The sequence below is a fragment of the Panicum virgatum genome, chromosome 5N, assembly GCF_016808335.1.
Source record: "Panicum virgatum strain AP13 chromosome 5N, P.virgatum_v5, whole genome shotgun sequence".
Classification (NCBI taxonomy): domain Eukaryota; kingdom Viridiplantae; phylum Streptophyta; class Magnoliopsida; order Poales; family Poaceae; genus Panicum; species Panicum virgatum.
Window position 1 is genome coordinate 59110587 of NC_053149.1, and position 24133 is coordinate 59134719.

General features: G+C 54.0%; 2 protein-coding genes across 2 annotated transcripts; one reads left to right on the plus strand and one right to left on the minus strand.

Moving 5' to 3' along the window:
• Window positions 1–1050: 1050 nt before the first annotated feature.
• LOC120671914 lies at window positions 1051–2335 on the plus strand. Its single transcript, XM_039952171.1, has 2 exons — window positions 1051–1713; window positions 1905–2335. The coding sequence occupies exons 1-2, from the start codon at window positions 1272–1274 to the stop codon at window positions 2102–2104; spliced, it is 642 nt and encodes a 213-aa protein (XP_039808105.1). The 5' UTR covers window positions 1051–1271; the 3' UTR covers window positions 2105–2335.
• Window positions 2336–4550: 2215 nt separating this feature from the next.
• On the minus strand, window positions 4551–9011 carry LOC120676356 (cytokinin dehydrogenase 5-like). Its single transcript, XM_039957611.1, has 5 exons — window positions 8126–9011; window positions 7803–7930; window positions 6677–6946; window positions 6014–6285; window positions 4551–5128 (listed from the first exon to the last, which is right to left on the minus strand). The coding sequence occupies exons 1-5, from the start codon at window positions 8742–8744 to the stop codon at window positions 4795–4797; spliced, it is 1623 nt and encodes a 540-aa protein (XP_039813545.1). The 5' UTR covers window positions 8745–9011; the 3' UTR covers window positions 4551–4794.
• Between the last annotated feature and the right edge of the window lie 15122 nt (window positions 9012–24133).

Consider the following 24133-nt stretch of genomic DNA (forward strand, 5'->3'; position numbering starts at 1 on the left):
CCAGGCACGGCCCACGGCCCGCTCGCCAGGCCAGGCCAGCAAAAGAGCCGTTGGAGGCGCTGCCGGCCCGGCCCAGCGGAGCAGGTATGTAAAGGGGCGCCGGCCTCCATTCGCTCGCCCCCGGCCTCCATTCGCTCGCGGCTCGCCCCCGACCCCTCTCGGCCTCTCCGCTCCCCTCGCGGCCTCGCCTAACCCTAACCCTAGATCGAGCCTCTCCTCTCCCCTCCTGTCTCCGTCTCGATCTGACCGTCTTCTCCAACTCCGGTCGCCGGCTTGCCGCCGTTGGTCGTCCACTCTACCCTCTTCTCTTTGTTTTCCTGCCTACTTTTGCATCTTCACTGGTCGACTCGCATTCTCAACTCAAATCCGTCCCCAAACCCGGTCCTCCCTCTATAAATCTCGTAGATCCGGCCGTCCACGATCTCGCCGGCGTCCTTGGTGCTCCGGATCTGGTAAGTCCTTAAACCCTAACATATGTTTTTCAGTTTTTTTGATTTCTTTCTCCTGTTCTGATCTTTTTGACCTCTCTGCGCAGTTGCTCGGCCGATGGAAAGCCGTTGGGGTACCTGAGGGGGGCTGGATCTGGGGTCTTTGGACCCTAACCGGCAGCTCGGTTCCCTCGGTTTTGACGGCCGACGCGAAGCCGTGGCGCGCCGAAGGCCTGGCGTGCGGCCTGCCCTCCAGCCCATGGACGACGACGAGGGCCACACCATCAACGATGAGTTGCGGATGATGGGCCTGGAGGGGGACGACGAGGACGGTATGGAGGAGGAACGGGAGGAGCTTTTTGGTCGGCGTGGTAATGTGGAAGTAATCATGCCCCCTCCCCCTCCCGTTGGTGTTGGAGGTGCCGGTGCGGGTGCTGATGCTGGTGTAGGTGCCGGTGCCGGTGCCGGTGCTGATACTGGCGCTGGTGGTGCAGCTGACGGTGCCGCGCCGGACTCTGTCAGCCACGCCGGCGAGAAGCGGGGACGGCCCTGCACCTCCAAGGTGTGGGACGAGTACGAGAAGCTCTTCAAGCAGATCAATGGTAAGACCGTTAGGTATGGAGCCAAGTGCCTTCACTGCAAACCCAGTACCCCAGAGCAGAAGGTACTCCTTATCTCTTAACTGATGGACATTGGTATGTTGCTGAAAAAATTCTAGAGTTCCTTGAACTATTTTATGATTCTACTGTTGTCTTATCTGGTGTTTACTATCCCACTGCTCCACTTATATTGCATAATCTCATTGAAATTGCTGGACAACTTAAAAATTATGAAAATGACAGAATGCTTAGAGAGGTGGTAATTCCTATGAAATCTAAATACCTTAAGTACTGGAATGACATACCTCTGCTTTATTCCATTGCATTCATCATGGATCCTAGAGCTAAAATAAAAGGTTTTAGCAATGCTCTCAGGCTGCTCTCTAGTTTAACTGGTACTGGCTATTCTGCTTATTTTACCTCTGTGAGAGCTGCTCTGTCTGACATGTTTGGCAAGTATGAAAGCAAGTTTGGTTCTATTAGATTGGCAAGGCCTATACATAAACCTTCTACTGGTAAGAAAAAAGCTCAATGGGGTAAGATCTTTGGTGATGGTTCTACTTCTACTACTTCTCCTGGGTCTGGTCTTGGCAGTGTTGGTACTGGTGGCTCTTTTACTGTTCCTCTTGGTAGAAGGACATCTGCAAGTGCTTTGCTGCAAGCAGCAAGCACTGGTGGTACATATGGTATTTCTTCTGAACTTACTGCCTACCTAGATAGTGACACTGTCAACCAGTTTGATGATGATTTCAACATCTTGACCTGGTGGCATGAGCACAAACAGTCTTATCCAGTACTTTCTATCTTAGCTAAGGATGTTTTAACTGTGCCTGTTTCTACCATCTCTTAACTGTGCCTGTTTCTACCATCTCTTCAGAATCTACCTTTAGTCTAACTGGCAGGATCATAGAGGAGAGGAGGCGTCAGTTGAAGCCAGAGATGGTAGAAATGCTCACATGCATCAAAGACTGGGAGGCTGCAGATGAAAGAGCTCAGCACATGGTGGAGGATGGAGACCTGCAGGCAGCTTATGAAGATCAGTACCTTGATGAAACTCCAGCACAAGCTGCTGTGTAATAGGATAGTTTATTTGCTTGTATGACTATGAGGTTAACTTAACACTAGAACTTGAACTTAATGAGCTGGGTTGTACTCTTTTTTCCTATCTATGGTTTTCTCACGAGGTGTGAGTTTTTACCTAGATAGGTTTTTAATGAGGCAGCCATTGCACAAAACAGCTCATCCTTGATATTTTGTTGATTTCTGTCATTTTTTGTTACTCAAGATGAATCGATCTGTTGAATGAGCTATGGCTGCCATGTTGCGATTTTAGTGTCTATCCTCGTGCCTGGGCACTTGGGCGGCACGAGCCCAGCGGGCGGCACGGCACGACCCGAAAGGATTTAGTGCCGTGCCTAGGCCTCAAGTCCAGCACGCTAGGCAGCACGGCACGACACGAAAGTCTTTTCGTGCCCAAACGTGCCGTGCCTATGCGTGACTGAGCCGGGTCGTGCCGTGCCGCCCATTTGGCCATATAGGCACCATATGACGGATCCCCCGGGCCCAGCCTGCTAGTGCTAGTACAGTACGTGCGATCCCCGCAGACGAATCCGGACGAGGGGTCCGGACGGATTCGCAAGCCAAGCCTGCGACTTGCCAACGACCACCGGATGCATTGCATGGGCATGGCGGCCTGCCGGGGGGACAGGCCTAGGAGCGGAGGTGACAGGCCTGGCGGCCTGCCGGGGGCGCATCGCATGCATGGGCATGCCACCACCACCCACGGACCCACCAGGCAGCAGCGTTGTTCATCGTGCCGATCGAGTTAACTGCCTGCTCTCGGCGCAGCGGATTGGACGGCCACGTAGGCACGCACCATCCGGCCGGGACGGACGGGTGGGCTCCTGCCCTGCCCCCGTCCCCTCCCTGACTCCTGAGCTGAGCGCATCAAATGGGCTGCGCCAGGACGAGGCCATGTACAACGTCAGACGCGTCAAGGTCAGAGACTCAGAGACAAGGGTGCCGCCGTGCCGGTGCCGGGCTGCCGGCGGTCCGTGCCACACTGACACGCCGGCGGCGCCCGAGGACCACCGGCGGGCGCAGGGGCCGTGAACCTGGCCGCGGTCCCGCCGGTGCCCGGCCGCTGCGGCGCTGCCATGCCATGCGGCGTCCTCCCTGTCGACACGACTACCCATCGCGCGATATAATACACAAGGGTGTGTCTCCGCTTTATTTTCAGGAAACAAAAGCAAAGTGTTTCTCAATCTCAGCTGTTTTACAGTTTATAAACCAGCGTATTCGCCAAAAACATTACATTCTCAGGAATGAAAAACTCGGGATAGCATCGGAACATCTCTAAAAATTTGTCAAATTCTACTTGACAAATTTTGTGATTTACCAACTCTCAAAACTATTTATCAAATAAAAAATAGTTCCTCCCCAATAGTTTGCTATTTCGGACTTCGCAAAATGAAAAAAATAATAATAGACAACATGCAAGCAAGGAGAAGAATTTATTTTCGTGATCAGTACGCAGCATGCAAACAGGGAGAGGATTTGCCAAGCCCTTTCCCAAGTTGCCATATATGCACGGTGAGGAAGATTTTTTGCCAAGTTGTTATATTTTACCAAGTTGTTTGCTAAATTGTTGGATGGGTGTTTTAAACGTTTTTGCCAAAATCAAGGATGTCAACTCCATTTGCCAAACTATTAGATGTTCTAATGAAATAAACAGAAAAGTAGAGTTCTCCGAAGTGCATTATATCACGTGATATTCCCCCCCCCCCCCTCTCTCTCTCTGTGTGTATGTTTTTTTTATCTCGCTCCTCTCGTGTTCGTGTCACATTCGCAAGCCTCCTCACCTCGCCAATGGCTACTACTACGGCTTCAGCTGTGCAGTACAAGCTGCGAGTGACACTGCGGCAGGACACTGACATGGGGGCACCGTACCCTCCATTCCGCCTTTCATTTTTTTTTTCAGAAGTCCAGAATCGTACTACTCCAGAGTATGATACGTGCATCGCGTCATGCTCCAGAGTTGAGACTTGCAGCGCGCGGCTTGAATGCGCGAGTACGTTGGTGGCACCTCAGCGGCGCATCCCTCCACCGTCATGAAGTGCGTTGATGACAGGAAAGCGCCGCTAAAAATAGCCGCGGAGACGTGGCGCCCAACCATCCATCTGGTCCCTTCCCTTCCGCCAATCATCATTTCGTTTTGCCTGCCCCTTCCCTTCGATATTTGAATATTTTTCCTTCGACCTTGTACTCCTGTTTGTCTGCGCGCGGTCCCTGTGGCACGGTCGCCTGCAGGACTGGTGACACGGCGGGCCAACCGAATCCTGCCCGTTTCAAATCTGCCCCCGTCGTCCCCTGCTACCATTACCATCCGGTTGCCTGTTTGCGATTCAATTGCCACACTGTGGGGGCGTGAAGCCCTACTGACCACCTGCACGGCTCATGCCGTTCCTGGCCATGGATGGACCACGCCAGGAGATGGGTAGGAAAAGGGAGAGGAGGCAGCCAGGAATGTACCACCAAAAAAATTTCACTTCGCCACATTGACATTTATACTCACCTGCCCTATACAGAGAGAGAACCAATCGCAACTGCTATGCCACCGCGACGTGACACGAACCACACCACTTTTGTACATCGATTAATCAACCGGGGAGCTAATAACTACAATAACCAACTAAATAATCTTCCTCGTATACTGTAACTACCTACACGCGCCTAACAAATGAATCATCAGTAGCAGCTCGACCCCACTACGAGTCGGAGACGAGCGGCGGCGAGCCGGGCGGCGGGAAGATGCCCTGCCCGGCGGCCAGGATGGCCCGGGGGTCGAACTCGGCCTTGAGCCGCGCGAAGCGCTCCCACCGCGCGGCGCCGAAGTGCTCCGCCCACTCGCGCCGTGCCTTGTGGTTGGGCAGGTACTGCTTGGCGCCGATGCCGGCCTCCGCGCAGAAGTCGAGGATCCGCTGGTTCTGCCGGGACAGCGCCTCCAGGCTCTCCGGCGCGCCCGGCACCGCCGACCGCAGGAAGGCAACCAGGTAGAACACCTCCTCGTCCGGGGTCACCACCGAGCTCCGCGGGTCCCACCTGCGCGCGCAAAGAAAACCACAGAGCACACCAGGTCAGCTCATCGTCCAGCTCGGAACTGCAAAATCCGCAAATCGATCGAGGCAGTAACCTAATCGAAGCTCTTGAAAGGTTGGAATAGAGTATGGAAGAAAGAAAGAAAAAAGCAGCGGGTTTCAGCAGGATCGCCGGCCTGGCGATTCTGGTACGGCTTTTAAGGTTGCGAGTGAACGAATGCGCTGAAGCTGAAGGCAGTAAAACAATTGCTGCATCTACCTGGACACTACTAACCCAAAGTAAAGGTGACCGATCGGACTCAGCAATCAAGCGATGCCGATCTTCTGACCGTGCCGTGATCCCTTGCGCCGTGTAAAGCTAAAGCCCTCGCGGCGCCGGTTTAAAATGGCTGGTCGGCGCCACCGCCGCGCGCGCGATCGGCGCCCGGCCGGCTACGGCTACGCAGCTGCGCGATTAATTAACCCGCGGCAACCTGTCGCTACGCTTGATCGTGTGGCGTGGCGCCCAATCATGGCGCGATTTTCTTTTTTGAAAAGAAAATCATGGCGCACTCGACCGGCAACAGCGAGGCGAGGAGCGGCGAGCCTGCCGCCACCTGCGCCGCGCGTGCGCTGCCGCCCGCCCGCATGTGAGCGCAGGGCGGCGCGGAGTCTCGTGCGCTGTCCGTCCGACCCCGGGTCTCGTGCGCTGCATGTGGGGGTGGGGATGTGGAAGGTTTGGTTGGTTGGAAGCGCGGGCGGGGGCGGGGGACAGCGGTGACGCGCCGCCCTCCGCGTGCGTGGCGGGGGCAGATCGATGAGCGCCGCCAGCCGGCCGGCCAGCCAGGCAGGCAGGCGGATGCGATGCGTTCGCCAAGTTGTCTTTGTTTATGATGATGGGTTGACTTACTTGTGCTTGTTCATGGGGTAGATGAGGATGGGCCCGCCGGCGTCGGCGGTGCGGCCGCCGAGGATGCCGCGGAAGACGCCGCGGTCGAAGTCGGCGATGCGGGACGCCGGCACGAAGAGGTTGAGCCACGGGTGCGGGACCTCCCACATGCCCTTGGCGCGCAGCTTCAGCTCCGCCCAGTGCACGCGGTCCAGGAAGTCCACGTACGGCAGGTCCGTCGTGAACACCGTGCCCGGCAGGAAGTAGAGCTCGCCCAGCAGCGCGTCCACGTCCTGAAGAATAGAAGAAAAAAAAGAGACACAAATTCTCTTAGCTTCTTTTGCTGCCTCGCTGCAATGCAAATTGAACGGATGATAAAATATTTGCCGTGCCGACGGAACAAGATCTAGGAGCAATTCAGGATCATCTTTTTTTCCTATGATGATCTGCACACGCATGTGGCTGTCACCACACTATCATACGGGCTACGATACGATTATACTACTATTAAACAAATTATAACTGAAAACATGGCTCCAATGATTGGCTCGCCGCCCAAAAATGGGGCGGCTTGTTATCAGGCACTGTTTCATTTATTTTACAAGGACGAACCACATTAGGAGTCACTCAGGCAGCAGCAGTGTCACTAAAGAAAGAAAGGCGGCGGGTGACGCGGGCGCTGACCTGGTCGACGGACGCGGCGTCGTCGTCGTCGTAGTTCTTTGTGACCTCGAGGCAGTAGAGCACGCCGGAGTGGTGCTTGAGCGAGCTGAGCTTCACCGGGTTCTGCGGCGAGAAGAAGGAGGAGCGCCAGTTGTTGATGAGGCCCTCGGCGGCGACGACGAAGCCCTCCACGTAGTCGAACCGGCGGCCGCCGGCGCCGAGGGAGATGAGGCGCTCCTGGTCCGCCGTGAACTCGGCGAAGTTGGAGTAGAGCGCCCGGATCCACCGAACCTGCAGCAGCCACCAAACCGGCCGTTAATTAAGCGCCTCGCGATCGACGTTCGCCTTAGATTAGATCACGCTGGGGGGATAAAGTCTTGCGGAAGATCCCGCGACCTAAACAAAAACCCGGACGACGACGACGGCTAATCCGTCAGCAGATCGAGCAAGTTGATCGGCGACGAGGACCCACGGATCGGCCCGAACCGAACCCCGGACCACCTGACCGGACGCGCAGACCACGCGATCGAATAGTTCCTAGCTCCCGGCCGCCGAAGCGAAGCCGGAGGAGGAGGTCACGACCCGGCGTACGTGCCGTACCCCCCCCCCCCCCCCCCAAGGCGCCGCGCCTCCCTGCCCAGGTCGGCTATAATTAGCGGCGACACGTACGCGCGGGTGGCCCTTTTGGGACGCCACACCCACACATGTGGCGGCCGCCTGCGCCAATCAAGAGGGTTCGCGGCCGGCAGAGAGGCGCACGCGCCACTTGCATGGCCGAGCTCCCTGCGGGGTCGGTCGCTGGTTGGAAAGCGAGGCCGGTGACGCACCCCTGCGGGGCGGGAGGGGGATCCTGGTTGCCGCACGAGACACGGCTCACGAGAGCGAAAGCGAAAGGCGGCCGCGCGTGCGAGAGAGAGAGAGAGAGAGAGAGAGAGAGAGAGAGAGAGAGAGAGAGAGAGAGAGAGAGAGAGAGAGAGAGAGAGAGAGAGATTATGCATTCGAGCTCCGTTCCTCTCGAACGGCGGCGCGACACATAGCTGCTGCTGTTCTAGCTAGTAGCACTAGGAGTGCTAGCTAGTAGCAGTAAGAATCAGCTGAAGCAGGTGATGAGCGCAGGGAGGAGAATGCGTGCGGCTGAGGTTGTTACCCTTTGGGGAGCACGCTCGAGGGCGATGCGCGCGCGCGTGATGATGCCGAACTGGCCGAGCCCGCCGAGCGCGCCGAAGAAGAGGTCCGGGTTCTCCGCCTCCGTGCAGGTCACCACCTCACCCTTCCCTGCGAACCGCACGGGTGTCAGTCGAGCGATCCAGAGCGCGCTTGCATGCCGCACACCCGTCGGGGCCGGGCCGGCCAGGCCGCGGAACGCGCGCGCGGCCGGGGAGCTCGGGATAATCAATCAGCGGCGAGAAGAAAGCTTGCGGATTGGATGGATAGTTGTGGATTAGCTAAAAACGGCCAGGAGCTACGCACCCGTGACGACGTCGAGCTCGTAGACATTGCCGATCTGGGGCCCGTGGTGGAAGGCCTGCCCGCTGATGCCGGCGTTGGAGAGGGTGCCGCCCACGGAGAGGTAGAGGTAGTCCGTCCAGGACCGCGGCGCGAGCCCGCCGTGGGAGAGCGTCCAGTTGAGCACGTCGGCCCACAGCTCGCCGCCCCACACGTCCACGTAGTGCCCGCCCAGCGCCGCCGAGTAGGCGGGCAATGCCCGCGCCCCGGCCCGCGCCGCGGCGCCGGGGCCGTGGCTCATGTCCACCACCACCCCGCCGGGCGCCTGCGCCTGCCCGCTGATGGAGTGGCCGTGGCCGCGCGCCGAGACGCGGAACCCGCGCGCCGACCCGTACGCGGCGCGGACCAGGGCCGCCACGTCGCCGGCGCAGCGGGGCTGCAACACCGCCGCCGGCTCGGCGCGGCCGAGCCCCCCGAAGTCCCGCGACGCCTCGCCGACGTCGGACGCGTCGACGCTGAGGCGGCCGCCGCCCGCGACGTCGCCGAGCTGCAGGAGCTCCGCGGGCGGCTCGACGGGCAGCCCCACGGTCGAGATGAGGGAGGAGATGAGGACGAGCAGCATGCACACCAGGCACCGCGCCATTGCCGCCAGCTCGGCCCTTGGTCGATCCCGCTACGCCTTCCGCTCCGCGCGCTTCTCGGCCTTAGCTTGTTGGTGGAGGTTGGAGTGCAGGGAGACGAGCTGCTGCGAGCTGTGAGCACGGGAGGGAGGGAGGGAGGAGGACGAGGGGAAGATGAGGCGGATGAAGACATGAAGTGGTGTGCGGCGGTGGCGAAGGTGGCGTATTTATAGGGCGCGTGCGCTGGAACTAGACGGCGGGGAAGGAGCCGAGGCCCGAGTGGGGGTGCTGGTGGCGGAAGCCGGGGGGGGATTTTAATTAGACAAAGCGATTAGGGGGGAGACCGAGGAAGATAGGAGAGAGAAGGGAGTGACGATGTGCGGAAGGAGGGAGCAGAGAACACGGACAGGACGGGGGCGCGAATAAACAACTCCGGAGGTGCGTCATGAACATTGAGACCCTGTTTGGTTTACGAGACTTTTGTATAAGTCCCTAAGATTTATGGGGCTAAAGAACCAAACATGAGGTAATTTTTGGAGCTAAAAGTAGGTTAGGGGCTAAAGAATGAGAAGTCCCTCTTGAGGAGCTTTTTGAGACTTTTAGCCTACAATTCCACCCTACCCCCATGGTCCCCCCTCCTCTAGCTCCACCATGGCTGGCTACATGCATGCAGAACAGGGGTAGTAGGGTACTTTGTTCACTTCATTTAATGACTTTTAGTCCCTCTAATCCATAGAACCAAACAGATAGGGACTAAACGTTTTAGCCCAGGGACTAAAAGTAGCCTAGAAACTTTTTGTAACCAAACAGGGCCTGAACATCCCCGGCTGGGAGAGCAGACTCTTCTTCTTGATACGAGTAAAGACTCGGCCGCCCAAATTTCTTTAGATATAGACTGACCGGCTAGTGGATGGAGTACTTGGGCGGTGCGCTTAGCTGGGAAGAATCCTGCGCCCGCCTGACAAGGATCTCTCCGGTCCGGACACTACTAACAGGAGGATTTCACGAAAAGGGTACAGGAATGGGAAGCTTTACTGCGTAGTAAGAGTGTTGCACGGGGGTAAAGTGTGGTTTCTGGAAGCTGTGGCGAAAATCTCGTCTTCCAAAAGTGGATTCAGCTCCGGGATAAGATGGGCGTAACGACATTACTTGTGCTAATGCTAATTGACTTGACCGTGGAAGCAAGCAGAGTCCGGATTCCTTGGTTAAGAGTATATTAACCCATCTAGTATGCGTACTAGTACATTGTTTTCACGCCGCTGATGTAAAAGGTGATTACGGGTGCTGGCACGTTTCCGCTGATGTAAAAAGCCCTCCCTGGTTTTTTCAATGTTAAACCCCCGGATGAGGAAGGAATTCCCAGCGCCGAGGGAGCACTCCGCACTCAACCAAAAGAGAGAGAGAGATCCTTCGCCCCGCTTCCGTATCTTGACCAACTTTTCATGCCGCGCCCGCCCGGCCCGTCCTCATCATCTCACCGGAGGCATGCAGATGGGGAGGATCCGAGCACACCCGGCCACTGCATTTATCTCTGCTCCACTAGCCTCTCGCCCAAATAAAGGTCTCTGCTCCACTAGCCTCTCGCCCAAATAAAAGTCTTATTTGGTTCGCGCTATAATTATAGCACGTTAGGAATAGTAATAACTTTGACCATTAATTATGGTGTCAAACAAAGTCAGTTTACAAAACCAACTTAGAATTCCCGCGCTAGTGATCCTGAAGAATCTAACGAGGTCTTTGACCGCGCGATCAGAGAATGGTTACTGTAGCATCAGTGTAGAAAATCATCGATTAATTACCGTCATTAGATTCGTCGCGAAAAGTTACACCAATCCATAAAATTTTTTTACAAATAGACTTCATTTAGTACTTCATGCATGCGAAATTCTCTTCTCAGAAAACATACACGCTAGTTTTGTTGCCAAACCAAACAACACCAAAAAGTACCCGCATTACACACGCCGGATCCGCTGCTTTTCCTGACGAGGCTGCAGGCGTTTTTCTTCGAGACTTTACGGAAGTACGAGCTCCCAAATCTTCAGCGAGAAACGTGCAGCAGCAGCTACTGACTCCAGCCTCTAGGCTGAGTGCCTCTCTGTGCCTGGGTATAGCTAGGTCGTCGCAACGGTCAACAACATCTTGGGTTCACCGCTGTCCGCTGGGTCTCTTCTGTCTTCTACGCTCGCGGCACTACTGCCCTAGGCCCCTAGCTAGGCAGCACTAGGCACCCGGCACACCGAGGGCGATCGGAAGCACATTTCGAGGAAATCGCCAAGTGTCGTGTGCCATCGCCTCCACGCCCGGGGATCGACTGCGCAGGATCGCGCGAAGATTTGCCTACCCTTTTCACTTTTCCCCGCTCGTCGCTGGCGCTCCGGCCAAGGTTTCGATCGAGGCGAGAGGACACGGTTTCCGTCTGAAAAAGAGGCGACGAGGTGCAGCCAGGGTTTTTTATTCCGACCGGTTAACCCAAACCGCCGGCCACTGGTTCCGGTTTACCGGACCGGTTGGACCGGTAACCGGTGGAAACCGGTTGAATTCAAATCCAAATTCAAATAAATTCAAAAACTCCCGTGCAACCGGTTCCGACCGGTTTACCGGCCGGTTTGACCGGTTTACCGGCCGGTTTTACCGGTTTACCGGTCGGTTTGAATTCGAATCCAAATTCAAAAGCTCCCGTGCAACCGGTTTACCGGCCGGTTTGACCGGTTTACCGATCGGTTTTACCGGTTTACCGGCCGGTTTGACCGGTTTGCCTGGTGGGCCTTAATGGGCCGGCCCATTTTTTTCTTTTTCTTTTTTGATTTAACTTCAACTCCCCGCAAACTATACTAAATGAACGAATTTTTGAGAAAATTTGACACCATTAGATTCGTTGCACCTTGAAGTATTTTTAGGATTTTTTTGAGATTTTTCCATTTTTTGGAATTCAAATTTAAAATTTGAATTTGGGCCGGTTTCTAACCGGCCGGAACCGGAACCGGTCCGGGCCGGTAAGACCGGTAACCGCGGTAACCGGACCGGTTCCGGTCGGTTTTTTTAACCCTGGGTGCAGCTAGCTAGCCGCCGGGCGGCCGGGGCGTGCCATGCATGCCATGTGCTGGAAACACAAAAACATGGTGGTGGTAGCGGGGTCGGATTCCGCCACGACTTGACGAGGGGAAAGCAAGGTCCGCTTGCTCCTGCTTTCCCAAAGACGATCCGATCCGAGATGATCATCAGCAATGGCGTGAGGGATGCCGGCCGTCGATGCACGAGGTGCGACGACCACTGCGGGACATGTGTGCCGCATGCGTTGCTCTCCTTGCGGTACACGGCGCGGATCCGACGCGGGGGATAAATTAAAGGCGGTCGGAAAACAATCGCGGCAAAAGTGCGAGATCGAGGCGACGATCTTACCTACTGGGGTACCACGGTACGACGACTAGCCGGCCCGATTACGACAGCTCGGTTGGAGCTAGTAGCGTGTGCCAGGGGTCGGGCATGTGATTCAGTCGCAAACATGCATGCCACCCCAGTGATGTTAACATCAAAACGTGGCGTGCGTATGCACATGTGCAGGGTCTCGAGCAACCACTAACTGGCCAACGAACCTTGCGTTCGTGCTTACGGCAAAGATATACTTTTGCGTTCGTACCTAGCTAGACTGCTTAGAGACGTACAATCTTTTACCTGAGTGCTAAGGAAGCCAAAAAAAAAAAAACGCTCCAACGTTTTGCTTCTTCTCCTATGCTATGACGGGATCCATTAGAAAGTAAAAATACTGCCAATCAAGAATTTATTCTCTCTCTTTGCACCGGGTGCTCAACTTGGCCTCAGATGCTTGCGGAGGACGTATGGAAAATTTTGCTCCAATGTATTGCACCTTTTTCATCAATTTCTTTCTTTTACTACACCACCCAAAAACACTAGCTCGACCAATTTATTGTCAGTGCCCGTGTGATCGCATCTCGTGAGAATGGCATCCACTGTTAGCTACGAGCTAACAAGGCGGTCAAGGCCGGCACGCAGCACTGCACTTGGGGCGGTCATGGTCATGCGAGCAGCTGCTTTCTACTCCAGCACAGGCTGCGGTTACCAGTCTACCACAGCATAAGATCTCAGATCTCCGTGCTCCTGTCCGCCAGTCTCACTAACCATCGGTTTAGGCCAGCGTGCACCATGATGCGTCGACCCGAGACCACCGCCATTCCCGATCTGTCTGGTCTCTCGATAGCAGATGACCCCAGCCAAGATCATTGAGGCACTGCCCGCCCCGCCACCCCCCGAACAATCGTACGTCCCGACGATGGTCCATCCGTACGCACGACCGCGCCCCCACGGCAGCCGGACCCACAGGAGTTAATAAGGCACCGTTTGCGTGGCCATGCCGCGGCTGGTCGCCGGCCGGATTCGCCGTCGAGGATCCCTGCGCGATTAATTCGGCCGCGGGATCGACGACTCGCTCGCTCGCCGTGGCCGCGCGCGCGCACGTGACGGTGTGCCGGCGGCGCAGCTACGTCCCGGCCAGCTCCGATCTTTATCCAACTTTTGTTGTCTCGCGGCCGGCCTCCTTCTTCCTCCTCCTGCACGTGTTCAAGGCGAGGGCGTAGTCTTCTTAATGAAAAACGTGCTCAGACACGGTCGCGAAAAAAAAAGGCGAGGGCGTAGTCGTCGCCCTTGCGCTGCGCCGCCGGTGGCGTACGTACCTACTGCATGTTTTAATTGAGGTCCCTGCCGGCTACCGAATCCGGGAGATTAGGGCTGTGTTTAGATGGAGGGAAAAGGAATGCGAAAAGTCACATCGGACACTGTAGCATACTGTAGCATTTTTCATTTGTTTGTGGTAATTGTTGTCCTACCATGACCTAACTAGGCTCAAAAGATTCGTCTCGTCGTGTACATCAAAAATATGCAATTAGTTTTTTTATTTATCTACATTTAATGCTCCATACATGTGTCATTTGCTATATTTAATGTTTCGATGTGATGGAAAGTTTGGAATTGAGGGGGAGTTTTTTGGGAACTAAACACAGCCCAGATACCCTGCCACCTAAGCCGCCGCGCAGTAATGGCTAGCAGCTAGCAGCTAGTCGCTGCACGAACCGCCTTTTACTAGCGTCGTCGTCGTCGATCGCTACGCCGACGAGCTAGGACGACGATCTGGTCGATGTCGGTGACCACGTACGCCGGGTCGTCGTCGTCGTCGTGGTGCGTCCATGTTGCTGGAGGTGCCGTGCTGCTGTCTGGCACAATTATCACGGGACAAAGGGAACGGTCCCGGGCGCCTCCGATGCCTGCTCTGCCGGCACGGGAATTCCACGGCGCAGCCAATGGGTTCGCTTGGACAGCAGTGGACACGATTAAAGGCCGTGCTTGGTGCACACACCACACACGCAGTTTGATTCTTGTGTGGTCCTTATTACGTTGTGTCTTTGTCTGCACCTTGCTTTCAGCCGAGAACGTGAAAAATGCGGGGGGGTCAATTAGCAATCACTACCACTCCCCAGTGTCAGCTCCTTCTTGCAGAGATTAACAAAATAAGATAGTCCTTTGTTTCGCAACAACAAATTAGGTTGTCCTAAATATCTTATTTTATATTTAACTAGAGATCGATACTCAAGGATTTAATTTGATTAAGATCCTGTCAGACTTTTTATTGCAAACTGACCATCAATGATTTTCCAAACATGTAGTTTTCGTTTAAAAATAACCGTTGGTTACTCTCTCTTTTTTATGATTACACAGTAAAAATCAGACACTAATAACACACTATAAAATCAAATACACAAATCCTGCCACTACGAGCACAATGCCGTTAAATTCTGTAATATTCGCTTCCACGGGAGTCGAACGCATGGCCTAATGTGTACTCACTCCGTCCCTTATTAACGGTCGTTGTAGCTACAGTATATAGTCCCTAATTAACTGTCGTCACCTAGCTTGCCTACCCGGCGGTCCCGGCCGTAGCTGCACCGCAGATGGCCTGTCCCATGCATGTTTGCTGCTCTCTTTGATTTGTTTAAGGCCAAAACACTGTACTGCATGTTTCAATGAGAAAAGGAGGATGTGACTACTTATTTCTGTAATTTAAAAATTTGATGATGTGTGTGGCGCGCATGCTTCTTCGGGTCACCAATACAGCATTAATTGCATGTTATTACAAACGTGTCAGCTGACATACTAGGGGTGTTAGTGTCTTTTGGCGATTACATTGGTTACCGGTTCATGGTTTTGGCGACCGTTAATAAGGGACGGAGGGAGTACTGCCCAAAAATGAAAAAAAAACTATCATAGTATCACATGTTTGCTTAGACAGTACAACTACATTCTAGCATTAAAAAAAATTGCAATCAAGAGCCACACATCAGAGATGGTCAATGCCAACAAATATCCTGCCCTGCGCCGCCTACATGAATAGACCGTTCGTGCAAAGGGTTTTCGGCAGAAACATGTGACCGGTGAGGTGGTCAACCATTTTGTCTCTGAGCAGATGCGGCCGCGCCGCTGCGAATAATGCCGGCATGCATGGTTTCCGTACGTGACACGGCTCGGGCCTGTCCGATCCGATCCGGCCGGTCCGCAGCAGAAGAGGGTAGGCGATCGAGCGGCGCAGTCGTCGATCGTCCTTGCATGCAGCACGCTGCCGTAAGGGTAAGGCGGAGATCTCTTGCCCGAACCCCTCCCCTCCCCCAACGACGTCAGCCACCGGCCGGATGCGCATCCCAACCATCAAATCCTCGATCGGGGTGACACCAGCGTCTTCTGGAGTTTGGCGCATCCGGCGGCGTCATCTCATTCCCACCGCACCGCACTGCACGCACGCACGCACCTGCCTGTGCGTTCCATCGTACGTACGCGTGCTGCCGTGCGCCATAGCAGCTGATTGATTCGCGTTCCCGCCGGGTCCGGACGAAACGTAAGATGTCAATATATATGTCCTGCGCGCGACGAGTCACCACTGCACGGACGATCGAAAAGATATCGTATCGCTGCGTCGTCGGGGTTTTGCTAGGGTTCTTGCATCCAGATTGCGTGCGTGTGTGCGTGCACCTCGCAGATTTTTTTTTAGCCGTATGCCCCATGAGGCGACGTTCGTTGTACGTACGCTGACGTGCATTTTCCCAAAGGCTAATCCCACGCAGCCATGCTGAGCGTTCTGCCTGCGCCGTGGCTAGCTAGCTATGCTAGGTAGGACTGTAGGAGATACACCGGTGGTTGTTTAACATGGTGCACCATGTCCACAAATAATATATACGTGGCGGAATACATGCATGCTACTAGGCTATTTTGGTAGCTACGGGGAATGTAAAAATACACTAGATACCGTGCATTATCATCAGCTACGTACCACCGATACCTCCACCTTAATTAGCTTGGAGTAACAACAAATAATCTGGGGCCACACCTTGTCAAGAGGAGACACCCAATCTGGTGCACTCACGTACGCTTTGTGGGGGCAACGCAACTTGTCGACGACCGATCGAGACCTACGAGCGCGTCAAGTAATCGGTTTTCAGTGTACCAAACTACCAACTACCAAGTACACCGAGATACACGCCCACGTTAGCCCTGCTCGCCGAAAAGTACGTGGAGAGAAAGGGACTAGCTAGCAGCTCGTCAGCCCACACACACACGCACCACGAATCATCATCTCGCACGGCGAGTGATCCACTGTTTCTTCTTTTTTGTTCCTTTTTTTTTTACTGCGAGGAGGCCAGGAGGGAGCTGGTGGTGTCCTCCTGCTAGTGCTATGCTAGCGGATAGCGCAATCTGCGACGACGTGACTAACCCCCTGCCGTGCCGATCCCAGACTATTCTCGCGGCGGGTCACTCCGGTCGTTTTCGCCCGGATCTCGGAGGGATCGCGCGCGATCTGGTTGGCCGCCGCGTGCCAGACCTAACACACGCACACGCTCACGCTAGATGCACACGCAGTGCAGTTCGTACGTGCAGGCCCCTCCGGCGAAACGATGATGATGCAATGAGTCAGTCGATCGAATCGATGCTGCATGCATGATGAATAGTATATAATATTCTAGTACGTCGCTTTAAACGAGATGCCCGTAAATAAACAAATGCAATCGAGGGATGCATGGTTTGCTCGATCAGCTAGGGCTACGTACGGGCGGCGACAATCTGCTTCGGGAAAATGAACTGGACTAAACAACGACTGCACTCGTCGTTGCTTATTTCTCTCTTGGTTGGTATGTGGTCGCCTTTCTTCTGAGTGGGTACTGGCTTCTGGATTCCGCGCGGTACAGGTCATGCAAGCGCTCTTTAGCGTGTTTTTCTTTTACCATAAAGTAAAGATGTACATTTTTAAAGTTTTTCAACTGACTCACTTCAGGTCTAACTGTGGACCTGCGCTAGCTCTCACTAGGAGAATAATGCATGGTGGAAAGAAAACATGGATACATGAGTGTTTCATTTAACTTCACTCTTAATTTAATTTAATTCATTGTTTTACAGTAACTTCAAGAGAAACCACGCGTAGAAAGAAGAGATTTTTTTAACCGCAGTGTTAAGACTGACTAATAAGGTATTCCTTCCGTTCCAAATTATTAGTCGTTTTGGCTTTTATATATACATTTATTTTGTTATGCATCTAGATCTAGAAAAAAACTATGCACTTTGAAAAGCTAAAATAAAACCAAAACGACTAATAATTTAGAACGGGGTAGTAGAATAGCAAACAACAATCGTGCTGCGCTTTGTTTTTTTTTCCCGAAAGATCCAGGACAGCTTCCTGGCTTTAATTAATAAGGAAGAGTAGCAATACAGGCGCCAGAGGCGCCAGGGTACCTAGGTTGAATCGACCTAGGCTGGAGCATCGGAATAGCTCCACAACCAAAGAACAAAGAAAAATTACATCTTACTCGTTTATGTGACGATCTACTAGAAAGGCCAAGTGTTTAGCACCAGCCGAAATCCATAGCCTAGAGGCCTCTTTAATTTCATCGATGATTCTTGCTGCTGGCCACCTCGTTTCGCTTTGTGACCTTTCAAAGTCAACAGGAAGCCACCTCGACCGGCCACTTGAACAGCACATACCTGAAAGTCAATACAATAATACCCGTTCCAATATACAAATGCATGGTCACCAGCTGCAATTTTTATACGAAACAAATCCAGGAGGGTATCACACATACCTGGAACTGAGATCTCTCGTCCCTCATCATGCGAATCCGGCGGGGCCGTCCACCTCGTGATGCCAGCGCTGGGTCGGTCGGACGGATGGAGCAGCCGAACCACAGGGATGCAGTGCGCGTGGGTCGGGCCGCCCACTATTAATGCGACAGCACGTGCATTAAAAAAAAACTTGAGAGGACTCTGTTTTCTAGAGTAGCTAACTCTACACTTGCATGCACGCACAACCGATAGATTATTCATGCTCGCTGGATCGTCGTCGTAGATTAATAATTCAGAGGGAGTAGCTTATTAATTCAGCCTTCGCATGAGCCAATTAATAACTAGGAGTAGCTGTTCCCTCGATGGACTTATTATTTTGAGATTAGATGTAATTTGTTTGGAATTCGTCCAAATGACCTGCTAGTGACGACATTTAGTAGTTGTATCTGAACTCCTTTGTGACACCTTTGTTTTCATAAAGATGTGTGGCTAATGGCCAAATTTAGCTGCCTCTTGAGATTTAGATATGTTTGGTTTTTTATTATTATCAAGATTTGAAAATCTGATTTCTTGGCAAAAGTACCTTGTTTTTTCTAACGATGATATACTTTCGTGCTTAGTTGTAACAATGATTGCGTGACGGAGCTTATAGTTTTTTATGGGACATGAGGGTATATCTGATCGATCTAGAAGTTTTCTCTCTCCCATTCTTTGTAACAACTTCTCCAAAGATATGTGAGTGATGGACAAATTTAATTTGGCTGCCTTTTCAGATGCACATAGGATTTTTTTTCCCGATTACTAAGATTTGGTGATCTGATGATCTCTTGGAAAACCCGTTCTTTTTTGTTGAAAAATATAGCCCTGGGGCCTAACAAAGCTTCAATTATTGTGTTTCATTACATTCAGTTTTCTAGCCCTGGGACCAAACAAAGCTTCAATTAACCACCATTCTTTTTTCGTTACCAAATTGTTTCTGATTTTCTTCTATGAGAAAACATGTATGATGCATACTCCCTTCGTCCTGAAATGTAGGTCATCCTAGCTTTTTTTCAGACAAATTAAGAAGATTGAGAAATGTCGCATGTACCCCCTCATCAAGTGCGGCGTTAAGTTACCGGTTCCTTAATTTTAGACGACGCTTGATTTGCCACAGCAGAATCAAACAGATTATCTGTCCTTTATTTACTCCCTTGGCCCACCTAAATAACGTTTCTTTACAAATCTGACACACGCGTAAGGGGATGAGGGGAGCTGGGAACAGGGGTGCCAGGGAAAGGGGCGGTGGGAGGATGCAGTGCAAAAACTAAGATAGTAAGTTGACTGTTTCTTTGTCCAAAAATTCTAAAATGACTTACATTTGGATGCAAAATTTGAACCCTCTAATGCTCTACATTTCATTTCAGGATGGAGGGAGTACTGCTTATCACGCCACTGGTAGTCCTGTAACCACCAATATTCCTCCATCGAACAAGACCGGTAGAAGCAAACAAGGGGCCGGGCCAAGACTTTCTAACTATATTATCACCAGCTCGTGTCACCCCGCCAATATGTGGTAAAAAAAGGCCCAGTATGTTTGACGCGACCAAACTGCTCAGCGCCACAGACAAACCAGGAAAATCGCACGCAGGATTCCGCAGCGCCTAAATGACCGGCGAGATTAGGCTAATCAAGGGCTAAGTACAACAGCGCAGACAGCTGCTGTCTTTTTATCTCAAACAGACATCTGAACAGACAACTTGTACAATAGGCTGTCTGTTTGGTTGTCTGTATGATGATTAATTCATTCTTTGGCACACAAACTCATGGTGATCTAGTGCATAATTGATCTTTGTAACCATTTTGGTGCACATATGAGAGAATGCACAATACATTCAAATAATTAGTATGACTTTTAATAGAAAAATGGAGCGCAAAAAAGGAGTGCCCTCACCATATGCTGCTACAACACTGATCCTCAGCACATGCTGCTTTTCACAGAAAAAGGAGCAGCAGAAAACATCGGATCAAATCATGTTGCATAGCTTGATGTTAATCGAAATATATTTAACATGTTTTAGTTCATTGATAAAGCTTCCTCACTAATATAACTCAATTTTTTCATCACACATCGTGATAAACCAAAAGAGTCCGTATTTCTGCAGAAATATAGTCAAGGCTATTTGATTAGCTCAATTGGCAGCGACAAACAATCAAACACATGGTGTGCATCCTGTCCACTGGCAGCGACAAACAATCAAACACATGGTGTGCATCTTGTCCACCGGCAGCTTAAAGAAAGCAAGGAAGAAACTAGTAATCAACCAACTGAGCAGGTAGGGAATATGCTCATGAACAATTAGATGGATCGTGAACAAAACGTACTCAGTCTTTTCATTGGAAAATACCACACTAATAGACTCCAACCAGTTACTAGACGAAGCACACAGCTTCGCATATTGCTGTAAGCAACAAAACTTCAGTCATTGCCACAAGAAAAAAAAAGCTAACAAAAAACATAAGCACATGGGCCCTGATGGATGATGTCACAAGCGATATACAAGTGAGATCCCTTGGTGTATGCTCTTTACTGATGATGTGGTGCTAGTTGACGAGAGTAGGGTAGGGGTTAATAGGAAGTTAGAGCTGTGGAGACTCACGTTAGAGTCGAAAGGGTTCAGACTTAGTAGGACCAAGACCGAGTACATGATGTGCGATTTCAGCGCGACTAGGCATGAGGGGGAGACGTCAGTCTAGATGGGCAAGTGGTGGTCCAGAAGGTTACTTTTCGGTATTTAGGATCGGTGCTACAAAAGGATGGCGACATTGATGAAGATGTTAGGCATAGAATTTCAGCTGACTGGTTGAAAATGGCGGCAAGCTACTGGCATCCTTTGTGACAAGAGGGTGCCACGAAAGCTAAAAGGCAAATTCTATAGGACAGCAATTTGTCCGGCGATGTTATACGGTGCTGAATATTGGCCTATAAAAAAGGCGACATGTCCAGCAACTGAGTGTAGCAGAGATGCGGATGTTGCGGTGGTTTTGCGGGCACACAAGGAGGGTTAGTGTCCAGAACGAAGTTATTTGGGATAGGGTCGGGGTGGCACCAATTGAGGAGAAACTTACCCAGCATCGGCTGAGATGGTTTGGACATGTCCAACGAAGGTCTCCTGAGGCGCCGATGCGTAATGGGGTTCTTGAGCGGGTCGATAATGTAAAGAGGGGTAGAGGTAGACCTAAACTGACGTGAGATGAGTCGGTTAAGAGAGACCTTAAGGATTGCAATATTTCTAAAGAAATAGCTTTGGATAGGAACGCTTAGAGACTAGCTATCAATGTGTTGTTGTAAAAACATAAGCACACGTTCCGTTCTTGTTTTTTTCCTCCCTGAAGTGAACAGGCGGCGGCGAACTGGTGAGAGTGCAAGAATTGGACACGGAGCTACTAGAATCCTCTCTCTGGTTCGAACTTGGAAGGGGGAGGCGAGGGATGGGGTCCCTCTGCTGTGCTGCCTGCGCTACCCGGATGACGGCACGGCGGCGCCGCCCATCTGCTGCTTCTGCCTGCCAGGTTCTTGCAGAGCTGGGGCACATGCATCTTATGCCCGAGGCCCGCTGGCGACTGCTTGAGCTGGATCCGGAACACGGTCGCCGGCGACGCCTTCTGCCATCCTCCGCCCACCCCATCGCCTGCTGCTGCTGCTGCTCTACCGGGGCCGGGGGGAAAGAAAAGAGGGGGAGCGAGGGGTGCGCGGGACCTCTGCTCTGCCGACCGGAGGAGGAGGAAGATGGCGCGAACGGATTCCCCCACGCGCGCAGCGGATCCGCCCCTCCGTCGACGAGCCGCAGCGAGTCATACAGTGGTGGCGCTCGTCGTTGATTCGCCTCGGAGCACGCGAGGGAGCCGGCGACGAACGAGACGACGGCACCGTTCTCTCTCTTCACTAATTGCTCTCCGCGGAGGGGTTTTCTGAAAAAAAAAACTCTGCATGTCGACGAGGTCGTCTCACCGTTGTATTTGCCCTAATCGCCACGCAAAGAATGTGCTTCCGCAGCCTGGGTAAGTTACGAGCTCGCTGTCACGAGGCACGACCGGGTCGCCGCCGAGTCCACGCCCGCGGGTCAAAGAGTCCGCGCGCGCCCGCCGCCCCGGTCGGTCTCCCGGGCCTACGTGGCGGCTCGCTGACCCGCGGTCAGCGCCCCTGGAGACCGAAAGCGAGGCGCCACTCGCCGACCACACCGCGCGTGGGCGTGGCGTGGCGGCCGCCGAAGCTGCCCCCGGGCCGAGCGCCTCGTGTCGCCCCGCTCCCGGCCCGGACGGTGGCCGGGTGGGCGCGAGCGGGAGGCCCACCGGCGCGCCGGTTTGCGCGACCGGTCGGTCCGGCAAGGCGACAGCCGCCGCCATCCGCGGGGGCTGCCCCGGATGACGGCGAGACGAAACCATCGACCTGGATGCGTGTGACGCCGCCGGGTGCAGAAACTTCCGTGCCCGGCACCGGCACCCCGGCTGTGCCGGTCTGGCTGACACATCTCGACGGGACGGGGGCACGTGGCCTCCTGTGCCACGGTCCTGGATCAACAGTTTTGGGTGGAGTGCCGAGTCTGTGTGGAGAGGGGGGAGCTTGGGGTCCAGGTCAGCAGCACGCGTGCTAGCTCCCGCTTCCATCCCATCAACCGGCACGCATGGGGGCATGCCGACGCGTACTGCCGAGTGCCGAGTACGTACGCTAGCTGCTGACCTTGACCCTCCTGCGCTCCGCTATGTGTCCGTGACCTGCACGCCGGTCGCGATTCGCGAACGCACCGAATCCGATCCCGAAACAGAGCGGTCTCGACCAAGATTTGGACCCCGTACCGGCAGGATCTTGTCACATGCACGCACGCCAAAGCGCTCTCCTGTTGCGCGCTCGCGTGCGTGCGCGCAGCCGAGACCGGGGCTGCCCCTGTCCTGCCCTGTCCCGGCACGTCTTCTGCTTGCCGATACGGCGAGATCGTCGAAAGGTTGGGCGCGGCCAGCCATTCACAGACCAAACGGATCGCAGCGGTGGAGACGGACTCACCGGCGCGTACCCTGCCTGCCGCGCGCCTAGCCTATCCGGGGGAACAGTCTCCTCGGTCCTTTCTTCAAAAAAGACAGGAGGCGATCGGGTCGATGCATGTGCCGTGCCGGTCGGCGTGAATTGATGGCGGATGAGGATGCGCGATCGCCCGCCGGCGCCGATCGACACGACGACCACCCATGCAAGTTGGGTGCAGATCGGGGGATACGATGCCAGCGTCGAACGCGGAGGGCAGGCACGATTTGGTCTCGAGGAGGAGAGGCGGCCTAGCCTTATCCGTCAGCGCTGCCCGTTTTCGGCCCGGAGCAAGTACACTTTCCGATAGGGATCACTGCTGCAGGAGCAGGATGTACGAGCATCTATCCATCTTGCCCGTGCCACCTCGAAAGTCGAAAGGTAGCCAGCCACTGGGGCGGGTCCCAGCCCCGAAGAGGGAGAGCGATCCTGCCTTTTGGAAGTTCCAAGGAAGATATGGCAGGGCGGCGCGATCGCGATGCCGGTCTCGCTCCCAAAGGCAGCAGGGCGAGATGTCACGGCGTCAGCATGCGCCGGCTCGCTTTAAGGTGGCAGGGCAGCGTGCGAGGCTGCGAGACCCGATCGCCGCAGCGCGCAGCCACCACAAGGGAACCTCGCCGCCGTCGCAGCGTGCCGGTGCGCGCGTCGCGGTTGCAGCAGCCCACAGGTTTGCGACGGGGAGGGATCGCGTTGCCACCTCCCACCTGCAGCTTGCACGTCTGCCGACCAGCATGAGGGTCGGCTCGGGCCCGATTCGATTCTTCGGAGAGGCCGGCGCGGCGAGATACGCCGCTCGTGACTACTGGTGGCGGCCGGGCGGGCAGGGCAGCTGCAGCTCCGGCAGGGCTACCGGGCGCTGTACTTTCTGCAAGTGGCGGCGGATACAGAGCGAGCAGCTCAACGGGCGGATACAGTGCGAGCAGCTCAGCCGGGGAGCGTAGGCAGGGCAGGCACATGCAGCGCGGTTGATTCTCCCAGTTCGATCCGCACAGACAGGCAGACAGGCAGGGAGGGCTCGTGCAGTGCACCCGACAGGGACGTAACCCTGCAATTCTTTTTGCCGTCGACCGACCCTGCGTTGCATTCCCTTCGTTCTAGCCGGCCGGCCTGAAAGTACCCGCTTCCATTAGCTGGAAACGCCGACTGAATCACCGGCTTTCGCTAGTTAAGACACAACTGGGGCACGTCAATCTGGTCCGCCCCTCATGTCTGATCCACGGAACATGGGTTGCTTTGCGTAGCATG

Bases quoted from the DNA above. Each gene is read 5' to 3' on its own strand.
- LOC120671914 (XM_039952171.1), top strand. From the start codon at position 1,272: ATGCTTAGAGAGGTGGTAATTCCTATGAAATCTAAATACCTTAAGTAC. The intron at 1,714-1,904 runs GTATTTCTTCTG...CCATCTCTTCAG, and splicing joins AAGCACTGGTGGTACATATG to AATCTACCTTTAGTCTAACT.
- LOC120676356 (XM_039957611.1), bottom strand. From the start codon at position 8,744: ATGGCGCGGTGCCTGGTGTGCATGCTGCTCGTCCTCATCTCCTCCCTC. The intron at 7,931-8,125 runs GTGCGTAGCTCC...TGCGGTTCGCAG, and splicing joins CGAGCTCGACGTCGTCACGG to GGAAGGGTGAGGTGGTGACC. The intron at 5,129-6,013 runs GTAAGTCAACCC...TTGCGCGCGCAG, and splicing joins TACCCCATGAACAAGCACAA to GTGGGACCCGCGGAGCTCGG.